The 15,225-nt window shown below is 37.3% G+C and overlaps 1 protein-coding gene across 5 annotated transcripts in view; it reads left to right on the top strand.

The window, feature by feature from the left end:
- The window catches only part of RPS6KA5 (ribosomal protein S6 kinase A5), an 84,159-nt gene that overhangs the window by 54,560 nt on the left and 14,374 nt on the right, over window positions 1–15,225 (top strand). For all 5 annotated transcript variants that reach the window (XM_042790810.1, XM_042790811.1, XM_042790812.1 and 2 more), the window contains 4 exons: window positions 8,462–8,612; window positions 10,004–10,165; window positions 11,396–11,521; window positions 12,250–12,383. In XM_042790810.1, coding sequence (XP_042646744.1) covers window positions 8,462–8,612; window positions 10,004–10,165; window positions 11,396–11,521; window positions 12,250–12,383 — 573 coding nt within the window. The remainder of the gene's footprint in view (window positions 1–8,461; window positions 8,613–10,003; window positions 10,166–11,395; window positions 11,522–12,249; window positions 12,384–15,225) is intronic.

The following is a 15,225-nucleotide window of genomic DNA, read 5'->3' as shown; positions in this document are numbered from 1 at the left end:
TTGGAAGGTTGAGACCTGTTTATTGTTTTCTAGGTCTCCACCAGAACAGGATAATTAGAGGGCTGCTAGAAAAAATATGGGGGGGGGAGGGGAGGCAGGGAGGGGAATCCATTAACAAAACAAAATTCAGGATATTACTCTCTTGGTCTTTATGGTGGAGTTAAAACTAAAATAGGTCAGAAAGAGTTAATTTAAGGTTAGAAATTTTGTTGATTGCTTACTTACGCCATATCTGAATTGGTAGTTTTGACTCCCAAGATTTACTAAATAGAAATCTGAAGGAGTTGCAAATTTTTTATCTTCTTAAATTTAGAAATTCTTGTTACCATATTCATGGCTTTTCAGAAATGCCCTCCTTGTATTCATCTCTAATGTGAGTACACTGAGGTCTTCCAAGAAATAACAGCTGAATTTTCAGTACCTGTCTTTATTCTAAGACTGTCTGGCTTAGAAGCTATGATCTTGATTTCCTTTTTTCTTTGATAATTTTTTCGTTGGGGATACATTCACAATTTACACTTAATAGCTTTTTTTTTTTTTTTTTTTTAATTATTTCAATTATGTCTGCGGCCTTTTCTAGAGAATTTTCTGTTGTTTTGGGATGCAGACTCTAGATATTTTTACACCTATAGTTAAATAGGTTCCACATTCTCTCTGTGAATATCTTTGATCTTTCTAGTTTAATTTCCTCTCTAAGCTGATGAAAAACTGAATTGCAGATAACTTCATCAGATATTTACAGTTGCCAGTGGTAATGAAATCACTAGCACTGACACAGAGATATGAATTGGTACAAACTTCTTTAAAGTTATTCTAAACAAAAATTGTATTCCCTAACCTAAATATGCTTTAACGTGCCAATTGCAGCAGAGTTAGAGAATTCAGTTTTCTGTTACACAGTCACAAGCCCTGAAAACATAGTTTCAATGAATTTTGATTTTTTTTTTTTTTTTTTCTTGAGTTTAGGAAAAGAAGTTATCTTCTACATGAGACCAGGTCCTTCTTTACATTTTAACTAGGTGGGAAGTATTCTTAGATATTTTTAGATATTTTTTTTCCCTTGTGTAGCACAATGGCTATCTGCTGTTAAATTTGAGCACTAAGTTTTGTTCTGAACTATCTCTGTAATGGATGGTTCAGTTCTGTCAGAAATAGTTACTATGTGGTTTGTATTGTTTTTACTCTTTTGGATGAGAGATTGTGTTCAGTTCTTTTATCATAACCTTTTTGACAACACTGTGGACTTCTCTTTCATGCCAAGTCCAACTGAAGTATGTGCATGCTCTCATTTCCCTTATGTCTCTGTCTCCCTGTCTCTGAAGATCCTTTTTGTTCACATGCAGGTGTTATGGGTTATTAAACTTGATAAAAAAAATTTCACAGAACTATTCAAGTATATCTCCTTTTATAATATGCCCTCTCCCCTTTGTTCTTCTTTGTTTGCAAATCTTCCTTTCATTTTTGAAAATTCTGGACTTCCATTGTTGCAGAGCTGTAGATGGTACCCATCCTGCAAAAGCATAGTCATGGCCGAGGTTTGATTACAAATGCAGTATTATCAGTTTGACAGTGAGTGATCTGTAGTGCTGACTTGAGAGACAGATACGTTTTAAGGTGTTGGCTTTTGAGGGTCTTGTCACACATACAGGGAATTAAGATGAGCCTTAAGATTTTTGAGTATTATTTTGCTGCTGTGCAGCAGCATAGAAAAATCTTACCAGCTCTGGGGTTGTGAATAGGTAGTTACCTATCTTTTTAAATTTTTACACATCTATAAAATAATCTGTAGAAGTTTATGATGCCATATTAGCCTACTATGGCTAATAGCAGCCTGTGTTCTTTGTTTGACATAGTTGATTCGACTTTATTTAAAATTCATGGAAGATGACTGAAATTTGACCATCAGTTAGATGCTATGAAGATATTTTTTACACGATTCTACAAGAAACATTTTCTTGATAAAACTGTTGGCAAGATGCATAGCAGGTGTATAAAGGGATTCACTTACTTACTCTCTGCCTACGAAGACTCCAGTGGTTGCTAGGTCTTTTAAAGGACAGAGCAGTCATTACATCCAGCTTGTAATTTGCATGGTGTCTTCTGGAATTTTGTCCTAAAACTTATAGGTGTCTACCTAGAATGTACAGCATTTATATGCTTAGACAGGAGTCGAGTCCAAGAACTGATAGATAATAATGTAATGATGCTTTTCTAACAGATAGCAATGAGTTAGGAAATCTCTGCCATGTGAAGGAAACCATTTAATGCTAGACTTAGTGTGAATCACATCACATCAGTAACTCTGCCTACAAATCAGTTCAACCATTCAGTAAAGCAGATGGTTTTAAGGAAGTCATAAGTATTTCATCAAAGTCTCCAACTTGCCTAGAACTGGGGATGCACATACAGATCTGACTGCTCAAAGCAGAATCTGGTATTAGTAGTTCTGAGACGACAGGTCATTCAGTAGAGTCATTCTCAAATACGAATGTGAAAACTGCTTTGGAAGCTTGTCCCTTTGCACTTTTAAGAGGGTTACAGCTTGGGATTGCTTTCTCTTATTTCCTGAACATCAAATGGTTAGATACCTTTTTGGTGATGCTTATAGTACAGTTCTGCAGGCACTGATAATACACTATAGTAACAGTTCTAGCATAAAGCCAATATCTCTGTTGGTCAGCTGTAGTGATCCTTTCAGTTTTTCATGATCTGATTGTGTCTTTTACCTTGTGGAAGCAAAAAAAGCTTCAGGTTCTACACTTTTGATGTTTTATTATCATCTCTTCCACAGTTAGGTTCAGGCATCTGCTTTCAGGCTAATCACTGAAGGATGAAAGGTGGCCTCCATCTCAGTATCATGTATTTTATGTCTATCTTGACCAAAGTAGTTGGGTTTTTTTCTCTGTCTATAAAATCTTTATTTGGTTGGCATCTAATAGTTAACACTTCCTAAACGTTTTTGTCCTCCTTCCTTGTAATTAGTTTTGTTTCTCACTGTTACTATTTCAAACAAGTTATGTAGTTATGGTTTCCAATAATGAGTGACATTGGTTTCTTCAAGCACCCCATCTTCAGTTAGTTTTCTGTAGCTTATGCTTTACTACTCAAAATGATCACCCAGTAGAAATATTTAATAGTATTTTTCTAAAATGTAGTTTATATATTGGTTAATCTAATGCTAAAAGATAAATTGGTCAAATTGTTCAGTAAGTCAAATTGCCAAATTGGTCCTGTTGTCAACAGATGTTTCCATATTCTTTGACATAAACTGGATTTTCTCAGTTTTGCAGAGCATCAGAATTTTGAGTACTTTAGCTGTTTACAGAACTAATTAAAATGAAAAAAATAAGAAACTATATTTCAGCTTCTGACTAACAGCATATTTTCCCCTTTCATTTTATCTCAACCACTGGGAGCAATCTGCTGTCCACGTTGGAAAATTCCCAGTGACACTGTTTGTCTTTATAAGGCCTTTATTGAGCATTGCAAAGGTCACTCCTGCTTAAGACCTTAAGAATGAAGTCAGAATCTTCTTCAAATTCTCTTTAGACTGACATTGTAGTATAAGCCTTTGGCACATGGTGTTTGCATTTCTGGTTGGTAAATACTGTGCCTTCTGTAGAAGGATGTTTTATTCAGCCAGCAAACACATATCCCATCTCTACTGCTTTGGTAAAGAGTAGATAAGAAACCAGTGGTCAGTCTATGTAATTTTTAAACTACAAGCTAGCATGGATCAGTGGTGGCAAATCTATGAATTTTTCATAACAAAATTGGAGAGTTCCTTGGCTGATTTATCAGGCTTAGCAGCCTGCATCTGCTACACAGGAGTGGCTCAGAAGATACTGATAAAGAAGAGGAGCATCTAAAGGTCAAGATGTCATTTCCCTACCGTATTTTCTACTCACTGAAGATGAAGCATCTCCTCCTCATCATTCATTAGCATGTCCTTCACATTATCGTGTATGCTTTGGGCTTGTAGTATTTCTGGGAGAAACTCATCAGAGCTTAAATTTCTGAAAAACAATACCAATGAGACTAGCTCATAGCTTTGCATGGTCTGCCATAGAGAAGGGTAAGATGGAAATGATCCAGGACTTCAAAGTGATAACCTCCTTGACATATGCAAGGGACGGTTTCTCTCCGAGTGTTTTCAGTACAGCCGGAGGGCTCTCAGCAGCAGCAATAATCTCAGCTCTTCCCAGCTCAGAGCAGTTGTACTGGACTAGGAAAAGCAGAAAATACAGCAGCGTAGTCCTTCAGTAGCTTTGCCCACAGTTGTCAGTTGGGATACTTAATTCTAACTGCTTACTTCTGTCACTGTTATTGAACCACAGAAACATGAAATGTACAGGAGGATGGAGGTGATTCAGAAAAAAAAAGGAAGGTTGATACTGAAGGCTGTAGCTTCTTTTCAGAAGCTTCACTCCTGGGAAGGACTTTGACACATGCAGCTTCCTTTCTCTGGACACTTTATGGGCTACTGTTACAAGCCTTGAGTGACTTACCCTTCAGTACAACACTTCTTCACTAGTGGTATACTAGTGAAGCCAGACTCTCTTTACTTGATCAAGCTATTTGATTAGTCTTCACCAATTTCTGCTCTTTCCCGTGTTGATCCCATATGGTCTTTCTTTTCTGGCAGCTTGCTTTCCATCCTGACTAATGTGTATACAGCTTCACATACTTCAGTTGCACAATAATTGTAAGTAGTTCCTGGAACATCTAAAAAAATTGGCTTAATTCTTCACTACTTTCGTAGTGTGGTTCTGTGAACCAGTCCAGAGCATCATAAATATTTTATAGTATCAGTCAACCTCAGAAGTATTTCTGAATGCATGCCACTGGCAGGTATAAATGCAGCTTACATGGAGTCTGCTTGTACAGCGTAGCAAAATGCTGCCTTCTCTGCAGTGAGCTCTAGGAGGGTCAAGAGATGGAAAATGTCCGTCAGTATAATCATAGCTTGCTTTTCACATAGCTAAATACCATTTCATTGTTAATTCTGCCTATAAAAAGGAATAATTTAAAGCAGTAATCTTGGCAAAAGGCTGGAATTACTGATGCTGTTGCCACAGAAGTTTTCCATTAGGTAAAATACAGTGTTACAACAAACTATTATTGGCAAAATACGTATGCTAGTTGTTGGGACAGATATAATCTTTAAAGGGAACTCCTTCCCCCAAGAATTTAAATGAGTGGTTTCTACCCAAAGAGCAGAATGTCAGGTAATATGAAAAGTTACTTTATAAACCTGTCTCAGCTCCACCTGGGGCTCTGCTCAGTTGCCACATCAATGGTACAACCAATTGCAGTTCTCAGGCTGACTGAGGACATGCAGTATGTCACTGGAAATTTGCAGTTAGAAGGATGATACTTATTAGTGTCGTTACTGTGGAAGTACTTCTTTTGGCTAAGAATTTTCTGGCAACTTTGCGGTGCAGGGTTCTATAAAAGACTTTCCACTGCTTATGTTTTTCACTCTCTTATGTGTATGCTTGCATTTGCATCAGAAGCCTGAGACATGGGCAAGGATCTTAGTGCTAGCACTTAACAGCATCACTACTGCAGAGACTGATCTTCTGAGGCAGCCCAGAGAAATTGTACTCATTTGTTCTCTTTGTTACCCGTGGTACTAATCATCCCAATTCAGCATCTTTTTTCAGAGACATTTTCAAATTTTTATCTGACTTGGCCATCTTCAATCTCTGACATTTTTCAGACAGGAAAATGCTCTAGAATTTCTCTTTTGGATTCTAAGGACATCCCAGAGTCTCAATCCCATTGCTTTAGAAATCAGTTTAAAATATACAGCCTCAGGGTTTTTTTTTCTCCCCCCCTCCTTCTGAGAACCTAAAGAGAACTTGTCTCTTTCCAGGATCTTTGTTATATTCCTTTCTGATTCTCTCACCAGAAAGGTTGAGAAATACATTTCATTGGAGTCCTCTAACTGAAGACATTTTCAAGCTAAGTAGACATTGTAGATTTCGTTGACCCTCCTGTAAATCAAGTAATCTTGCTATCAAGATGTCCTGTCTTAGAACAGGAAGGTTTTCTTGCTTCCTTACACACTTCCCCTTTCTGAAACTGGATGATTTTTGAAGAGGTGATTCTTTACTTCTCTACCAGTCCTACAGTGTAAGAATCCTCTTGTTTAGTGATGTTTAAATTTGGTATTAACATCCCCAATTCAGAACTAATTTGGCAATATTTGCTTTCTTCTCCTTTTCTGTGAAGTGAGCCCAGCAGTTGAAGACAAGGCTTATGGCTGCTGTTACTTCTGCTAGCAGAGTGGCTGTGATTTAGACCCTTGCTGGCAGGTCATCCTTACATCATTTAAAGATACAATCCATCTTAAAACTCAGACTGTATTTTCCTAACTCATTTCACTGTTACTTAAGCCAAGAGGTTAGCTTGCTGTGTTTTTTTGTTTGCTTGAATTTGGATACTATGTTGGTAGAAACAACCCCTGGGATATGTACATATAGAACTTGTTTTTGTCCTTCCACACTGGCAGGACAAGATTGTTTAGGAGACAATCTGTTTGCATCTATTTTTGGAGTAATCCAAGAAGTTTTGTATTTCAAGATAAAAAAGCTCCCATGGGATAGCTGACTCTAAGGGTATGTTACGCAGTAACTTTTAAACAAAATCTAGACATGTCCTGCAGTAATCAACTTAAACTCTTATCAGACACATATAACGATTGAGATTTTAGTGCTGCCACAACCTCATATAATTTCCACCTCACAGTCTCTCATAGCTTCAAAATCTTTCAGTCTGTGTTTAGCAGAGGCACTCTTAAGTACTTCTATGTATCAGGCTTTCTGAAGATATCACAGTGAGAGTATGCATATAGGTACGTAAATGCTAAGTTTAACATGAGCCAGCAGTGTGCCCTTGTGGCAAAGGCAGCAGCAAATGGTATCCTGGGCTGCATCAGACAATATCAGCAGGTTGAGGGAGGTGATCCTTCCTCTCTGCTCAGCAATGGTGAGGCCACACCTGGCGTACTGGGTCCAGTTCTGGTCTCCCCAGTACAAGAGAGACATGGATATTCTGGAGAGAGTCCAGCAAAGGGCCACAAAGATGGTTAGGTGACTGGAAGAGACGAGGAAAGGCCAAGAGACCTGGGACTGTTCCACCTGGAGAAGGGAAGGCTCAGGGGGATCTCGTCAGTGTATGTAAATGCCTGAAGGGAGGGGGCAAAGAAGGGGGAGCCAGGCCCTTTTCAGTGGTGCCCAGTGGCAGGACCAGAGGCAGCGGGCACAGACTGAGACACAGGAGGTTCCCTCTGAACATCAGGAAACACTTTTTCCCTCCGAGCGTGACTGAGCACTGGCACAGGTTGCCCAGGGAGGTGGTGGAGCCTCCTCCCTCCTTGGAGATACTCAGAAGGCTTCTGGACTTGGCTGTGGACAGCTGGCTCGAGGTGGCTGTGTTTGGGCAGGAGGGTTGGACAGGGTGACCCCCAGAGGTCCCTCTCAACCTCAGCCATTCTGTGATTCTGTATGCTAAAGGGTTTTGTGTGTGTATATTTTTAAACCTGTTGTCCTGTCTTTGGTATGTGTTGTCTGTGTGCATTCCTAATTTTCCTTCAGAGTCCTTAGCTTCAGTATCTGTATTTGAAGTAACTGAAGGAAAACTTGCCTTCCTCTTTACATAAAAGTGTAGGAACTATATATATAAAAGAGAGGTGTTGAAATGTGATTCTACATAGGCTTCCATGATTTTGAACTTCCACTAGTTTTATTTGATGACTCCTAGCTCTTGTATTGAAAGAGAAAGTGAGGTCCCTATTTGCTTTCTCTTTACTGTTTGTTGTTTTGAGGGGAACACTATGCTCAGTCCCTTTAAGTCCCCTTTTCACTAAGCTGGATAGTCCTAGACTTTTTTGTAGATCTTCATATGAAACACATTCTGTATTTCTTATTAATCTTGTTACTATTCTCTAAAACTTTTCCAGTTATAGTTCCTCCTTTTGAGAGTAGGGCTTGAGCACTGCGCACAATATACAAGGAGCAGACAAACCTCATATGGCCTCATATGGTGTGGGATTTTTCTCTTTATTTTCTAATAATTTTTAACCTCGGAATTGGTTTTGGTCTTTTGACTGCTGTTAGGCATCAAGTTCATGTCTTTGTGGAACTATCTGTGGTAGCTATGATATTTCTTTTAAGTAGTAATAGTAAGCTCAGTATGTATGAAATGAGGATTGTTTGTCTTTGGTGGATGAAGTTACATAATTAATCTCCTGCAGATGTTGCGTTTCATTTCCACATTTCCTCAAACTTTTATTAAGGGGGAAAAAAAGAAGTTAGTTTCACATTTGTCATCCTCCTGTCTTTGGGTACAATAGAAGTTTAAGTGAAATGTTAAACACTACCTTTAATATGGTAACTCGATTTCATTCAACACATTAAGTAATTACCAAATAATGGTTATTTTGTTTGTTTAACAGGAGAATATTAAAAAGTGAGCCACCTTATCCACAAGAAATGAGTGCACTGTCTAAGGATATAATTCAGCGTCTTTTGATGAAAGATCCCAAGAAGAGGTTAGGTTGTGGTCCCACTGATGCTGATGAAATCAAACAGCATCCCTTTTTCCAGGTAAAAAAAAAAAAAAAAAAAAAAAAACCAAACCAAAAAACAAACCCAAAATTCCCCAGATACTAGTTACTCTGTTAGTGCCTTTGAAATTCAGGTCTGAAGAAATTCTGTTGTTTTGTTAACAGAATGATGTAGAGGCATGTTAATTATATGAATAATTGCACTGAAGTTAGTAAGTTTTAATATATTCTGTCTGTTTCTAACAGTTACTTGAAGCAGCCAGAAGTCATGCTACTTAAACTAGAAAATTTAATGGAAAACACTTAAATGATATGTTGTGTGGGGGTTTTTTTTGTTTGTTTGTTTTTTGGGTTTTTTTTTTGTTTTGTTTTTGTTTATTTTTTTTTCTTTTTAAGAAAGTTTGCCACTAACATTAGTAAAATTTGAATATTGATTAAATTTACCACTAGTGATAAATGCTTGAGTCTTATTTAGTCGATTTTAATTCTGTTCAGATTGTGGTGTATTAACTTTTGGTTTCAAACAGTGATGAAGGTTGGTTTTGCGTACAATGTCTGTACTATTCCATCCGTTGTGGTTAGAATAGTTTGTGTGCTTTTCTTGAAAAAATTAAGTATGTATTTCTGGTACTTGTGAAGTTAAATACATTTTTAACTGGTATACATTTTGGAGTATTTAAAGTTGGTAATATAAATGAAACCTTTCAAATAAATATTTTCAATGTAATTATCATCACATTCAGCAATGGGCAATATCTTGGCTTTTTAACTTCTGAATTTCTTCTCATCCATTCTGTATTTACTTCCTTTTATAGGAGAGTCAGACAAAGTAGAGTTAAACTTCCTTTATTCGCTGTTTTGGAATATAGATTTTTTTTTTTTTTTTTTCCTCCTACAACACTTTCTAATCTTGCCTTCACTTCAGTTTCACTCCTTTACAGTAATAGGGCCATTTTCTCATAACTACTATATCCATGCTTCCTACTTCTAGCCATGCATTTAAGTCAGTGTCCAGAGGCGTTATGCTCTCAGGGCTCTGGAAGCTGAGATTAGTAAATAAGCATAGAAATCAGCTATGAAAAGTTGAAGATACTGCATGCATGCACTATAAAAATGTTGTTTCCTCTGAAATGGAGGAATAAACTTGAGGGCTGTCGTGCTAATTGTTTGGCTTATCTCCACTGTTCGATTTCTTTGTGTTGATTTATTTTTTTCTAAAAAAAACTGGATTCTGTGTGCTTACAAATAGGCTTGAGACTTCTTGCCTTTGCCTGAGCAAATTAGGAGAACATAATTTGGATGCTTTCCATCTGCCTATGGAAAATAGCAAATGAAGTTACGGCAGTTTGTTTCTGGACAAGTATCTCTTTCCAGTATCTGTTTCTGTTAAACTTTAACTTGATTCAAACTTATTTTCCTCTTTTGGTTTAGAATATGAATTGGGATGATTTAGCTGCCAAAAAAGTATCAGCTCCATTTAAACCGGTAATCAGAGATGAGTTGGATGTCAGTAATTTTGCAGAAGAGTTTACAGAAATGGATCCAACATATTCCCCTGCAGCAACCCCTCAGACTTCAGAAAGAATATTTCAGGTATTTTCATAATTCACATTAATTAAAAAAAAATCATTTATTGAATAGTTCCACGTGTATAGCTAGGTGGTTTTTTTCCTGCCTTCTAAATTATTGGGAATCAACAATGTAATTTCCAATCCCAGTTCCCAGGGCTGTTTGTTCAGCAATTGCGAAATGAGGAAAGTGGAAAGAGTCCTACTGCAAACATAAAATTCCATGTCTCTCCGTTCCCAGCTGAATTTCCTACCTGCTGGTCTAAAGTCAGTCTGTCCATTATTGATTCTTCATACCTCATGAGTCTTGTCTTCTTGACTCCATCAGCCTGGGCTACCACTTTTGACATCAGCAATGTAGTTTGCCCATGTTCACGTTATGCTTTAGTTGAGGTATTCCTTTGGGAAGTGGGAGCTAACTACAGAGTTGAAAGAAGGTCTTCCATGTGCTGTAGGAGTGCTGTAATCTTACAGTAACAGATCAGTAACAGTTTTCCTTAGCATCTCCTCCATGCTATTAAAGAATGATCCCTTCTTGGACTGCCCAGTCTGGATGCCAAATGGGCAGAAACAGCTCGTGCAGCCAACTTGGTACCAAAGCTGCAGGGGTGAACAGAAGTTCTGATTGCTTTCTCTTCCCCTCCTTGTGCTTTGTTGTCTTTTATTGTCTGTTTTTGAGCAGCTTACTGCTTAGTGTACAAGAAGATACCCTCATATTTTGGAAGTTGTTAGATTTGTAGTGACTGTAGCAAGCAATTTATGCATGTCATAATATGATCTGATTCATTCTGCAGCGGTAGTCACAGCTTTTCTTGTTATAATACCCAATTATTAATATGAAGCTTATTTTGTTTTGCCATTTAAAATGGTTTGATGCTTACATCACAACATAAAAACTATTTTGTGCCTTAACTTAAACATGTTCTGGGAAGCTAGCTAGTTTGAAGTATGAGCCTTTATCACTATTGCAAAAAAATTGAAGCTGAGCCAGATTTTTAGCATTATTTACCAGAATTTTTGTACTATTATTGTTTTATCTATAAATGTGGAGACTCATATAATGAATTCCAGGAAGAATCTGTTCACATGAACAGAGTGGTATCTACCCATCAATGCGCCAGCTATGGTTTCTGTATTACATTACTAAAATTCTGATTTCTTTGAAAAATTCTTCTGAAACTTCTAATGTTTTTATGCTGTATGATAGTTTGTGTGCAACAATTTCATGCCATTTTCTGATGTCTTAATTTCATAGGGATATTCTTTCGTTGCACCTTCTATTTTGTTTAAACGCAATGCAGCTACAGTAGATCCTCTTCAGTTTTATATGGGAGATGAGCGACCTGGAACGACAACTATTGCCAGAAGTGCTATGATGAAGGTAATAATAATATCAAGAGCTGAATTAATTTGGTTAACTTGAAACTGCATATAACTTTCAAAGCAGCAATCACAAGCTAGGCTTCAGATTACAAAATAGTCATTATTCATTTATCTGTTCTCTGTAATGGCTCCTCATATGATCCAAGCATATAATTTGCATGTGGTACTACTAAGAAGTAGTTGAAGTTTAATCTGGAATAGATGGTTGTCTAGTTTTCTAGAAGACTTAAGTACAGTAGTGGTAGTTATTTGACTCCTGGTAGTTCTTATTCGGAGAACCATTGTAGATGCTTTTGCAGCTACTTTAATTACATCAGAATTCCTTCTATGAGGTATTTGCCCAAAAGTATGTATAGTTGTGTGAAGCCTTATAAGAACACATGCTATTGTGATGTCTTCAAACGAGCACGTAGTTTTGTGGATAAATGTATGTACAGCATCTTTGATCCTGTTTGTCTGAATATTTTGTATCTTTAAGCTATTGTAGCAGCAATGATCTATTTAGTGATTGTATTTGTTTAATGTAGCGTAAGATTTACTCTTTGATTGTTAGAATAAAGTTTATGCATTTTCTTAAATAGAAGCTAAGATTATATTTTATCAGAAAGAGAGCTCTTTTACAATTTTAAATGTAGATGAAAAATTCTCACGAAACTTTACTCTTTGTCTTTGACTGTATATACTAAAAGTATTCTGCAGAACTAAATACAGACAGTTTCCTAACAGGACTCTCCATTTTATCATCATTATGAACTGGATCTGAAAGAGAAACCATTGGGAGAAGGAAGTTTTTCCATTTGTCGAAAGTGCTTACACAAGAAAACTAGCCAAGAGTATGCAGTAAAAATAATTAGCAAAAGGTATAAATATTCTATAAGACAATAAAAATATTTTCTTTGCTTACTGTCACCCATGGATTAGAATAATGTTCACTACATTTTTGGAAGTAGAAAAATAAAATAATTTCCTATCTGAAGAATCTACAGAAACTTATAGTAACCTTACGACCACTAAAAGATTCTGAGAGTCTTTTGAAATGAAATGTTATTCTTGTTGGGGAGGGCACAAGAAGAAACCTAAAGAGTACTTTTCTGGTTCCTAGTTGTATTCTACCCTAATTTCCCCTAATTTTGCTCCTAACCAGAGTAAGGTATAAGGCCCTCCTATTTTTAGACCCAGGTGAACTGAATGTAGCTTATGCTAGCTCCCTTTCCTAAGCAGCCCAGTTGATTGCCTAGGACACTGCTTTTAAGAAGGATCTTCAGTGTGGGTTGACTCAGATCTAATTAAGTGTGTATGTTTGTGTGTGTGTGTGTGTGTAAAATGGAATTAGACTATGGAGTTGTAAGTTGCATCTTGTTTCCTGGATGTTCTGAAGAGAACACCACAATGGAGGCAGCTGGCTTACTTTGTATATGGGGACCATCTGGTCCTCTTCCAGAATAGATACCTCTGGCAGTTTCTACCCAGAGGATAATAAAGGTAAGGGATTCTTTGGGGGGGTGGATGGAGTTTTAGCTTCATTTTGTAAATTAATAAATATGTCCCTAGTGTTTTGTAGAATGCTAGCAGGAAAGGAAGGTGTAAATGTTCTGCTATCAGAATGATAGTTCAGTGATCTCTTCTCCAAGACATTTGGCTGTACCTCTGTTTTTCTAGACTCTGGAAGTAACTGTCCAGCAGACTTAAGTTTTTCATCACATGCTTTTTGGATAGGATAAGTTAAAGAGTAAATCACCTAAATATAGGTGTCTGAGTCAGTTTTCTGAGGTCTGCTATGATTAATGGAGGCCTACTCAAAACTATTAGTGGAGCAGAGAGACTCAAATGACCAGGCACTAGCAGTGGGATACAGTAACTTAAACATAGGCATTTATGTAGTGCCATTTTAGCATCTGTTGGTGTCCTCTCTGTCCTCCAGTTCCCATCAGTCTTGTGACTACTACCTTTATGTAGATGTCTTCATGGCTGATGTCTTCCAGGCTCTCCTATGCTTAGGCCACTGAACCATACTCTAGGTATGTATTTTACAGTGAACTAGTTCACCCTGTAAGATTCATTAAGTAGAATGTCACTCATTAAAATGAGACCTTAGACACATAGTATGCAGTAGACACCTACATTGGGTATTTAATCTGGAAATCTCTGCCTTGTGTCTACATTCAAAATTTTTTTCTTGTGGTGCATGAAGAGCTGCAGACCAGTACTCCCATCTCAAGCTAATGGATTTTTTGTTTCTGCATAACAGTGAGAAAAGTAGTATTGACTTTTCCCACAAAACTGAAATTTTAGGAATTATATCCCCAAATTATATTACTCTCAGGTTCTTTTGCTCTTTCTCCTTCATCTTGGTGGACCAGGCTAAATGAAGGTAAAAAGTGGTCTGTATACAGGGGTTTTTTTAGGATTTCAGGCTGTGAGCAGACTCAGAGCATGTTTGTGTAGTATTTAGAGGTATCAGTAAACCCACACTCTGAATGGCTGGACACAAACCAGCCTCGAATAAGAAACTGTTAAACTGTAAATAATACTGCTCTGAGGGCCACACTAGTAACTCTTGCTAAAAGGAAAAGTATAATAGGTTTCTAGTAACTTCTTTGCCTCGAAGTCAGACAGTCTTTCACTCCTACCCATTAAAGGTGCCAAAAAAGTGAATCCTACACTTAGGCCAACCTTTTCATGATACTTGAGGTGAAAGCTCAGATCAAGAGTTTCCTCTGTGGTGTTGCTTTGTTAGTAGTGCTGGACCTGCCTCCATCCAACAATTTGAGGTTTATCTGTGTGTCTGACAGCCAGTGAAACAGTGGAGTCCTGTAAACTTACTCGAGTTACTGTTTTAGAGCTTCCCATTTGTTTTTCATGATATTGTCTGTTTAAAGTCTGAGATGGTAACTATTTACAGAGGGGGAGATACTCAGAAAAGTCCATGCACAAATTTCAGAAGTTTATGTTTATGATACTGAACCTTTTTCATCTGTTTCCTAGGTCCACCTTCTCCTGGTAGCACTTCAGCGGGGAAAGACTAAGTCAGGTTTTTTAATTTCTTAGGGACCTGAAATCACTTTCAGTTTAAGCAACAGCATCAGCAGAGTTGCAGGTGGAACAGCTTAGTTTGCTTGTTGGTTATATGAAGCCTGCAGAAAAAAACAGAATAATTCTCATCGTGGTTCTGGTCCTAATTGGGAGGGGGAAAAAGCAACCAAAAATTAAGAACATGTATGGTGAGAGAGATTCTATTTGTTATGCATAAGGCCATTCTCTGACTCAGTACAGGATTAGCCTTTCTTGGAGAGAGTTTTGGCAAAAATTTTCAGGCATTATTTGCCCAAACTAAATCAACATCTGTATTTAGTGAAAAATAAAATATTCTGCTCTGTCTTCAATAACACAGTTTTTATAATGTTCACTGTGTTTACTTCTTTTGGCTGTAGATTTCGGTACTTGAAAGAGAATTTGTGCAATGATTTTTTGCTCTGGAGCTAGTCTCTTAGCTCTTCCATTTCAGATTTTTACAATGGCCTGTTTAGGGGTTCATTTGTATAACATAGTTCATCTATAGATGATGATACTCTTTTTTTCTGGTTGGAGCTCATAGCTCACATACAGCTTTGAAAGTTCTTACCTCCTATAAGAATGGAAAAGAATTGGGCTGATAATTTGAGTTTTCAAGTTAATGCTGAACTAACAAATATTTGTAGGAAC

This window comes from Tyto alba, unplaced genomic scaffold (assembly GCF_018691265.1).
Source record: "Tyto alba isolate M040663 unplaced genomic scaffold, T.alba_DEE_v4.0 Super-Scaffold_18, whole genome shotgun sequence".
Lineage (NCBI taxonomy): Eukaryota > Metazoa > Chordata > Aves > Strigiformes > Tytonidae > Tyto > Tyto alba.
This window is presented reverse-complemented; position numbering and strand designations above follow the sequence as displayed.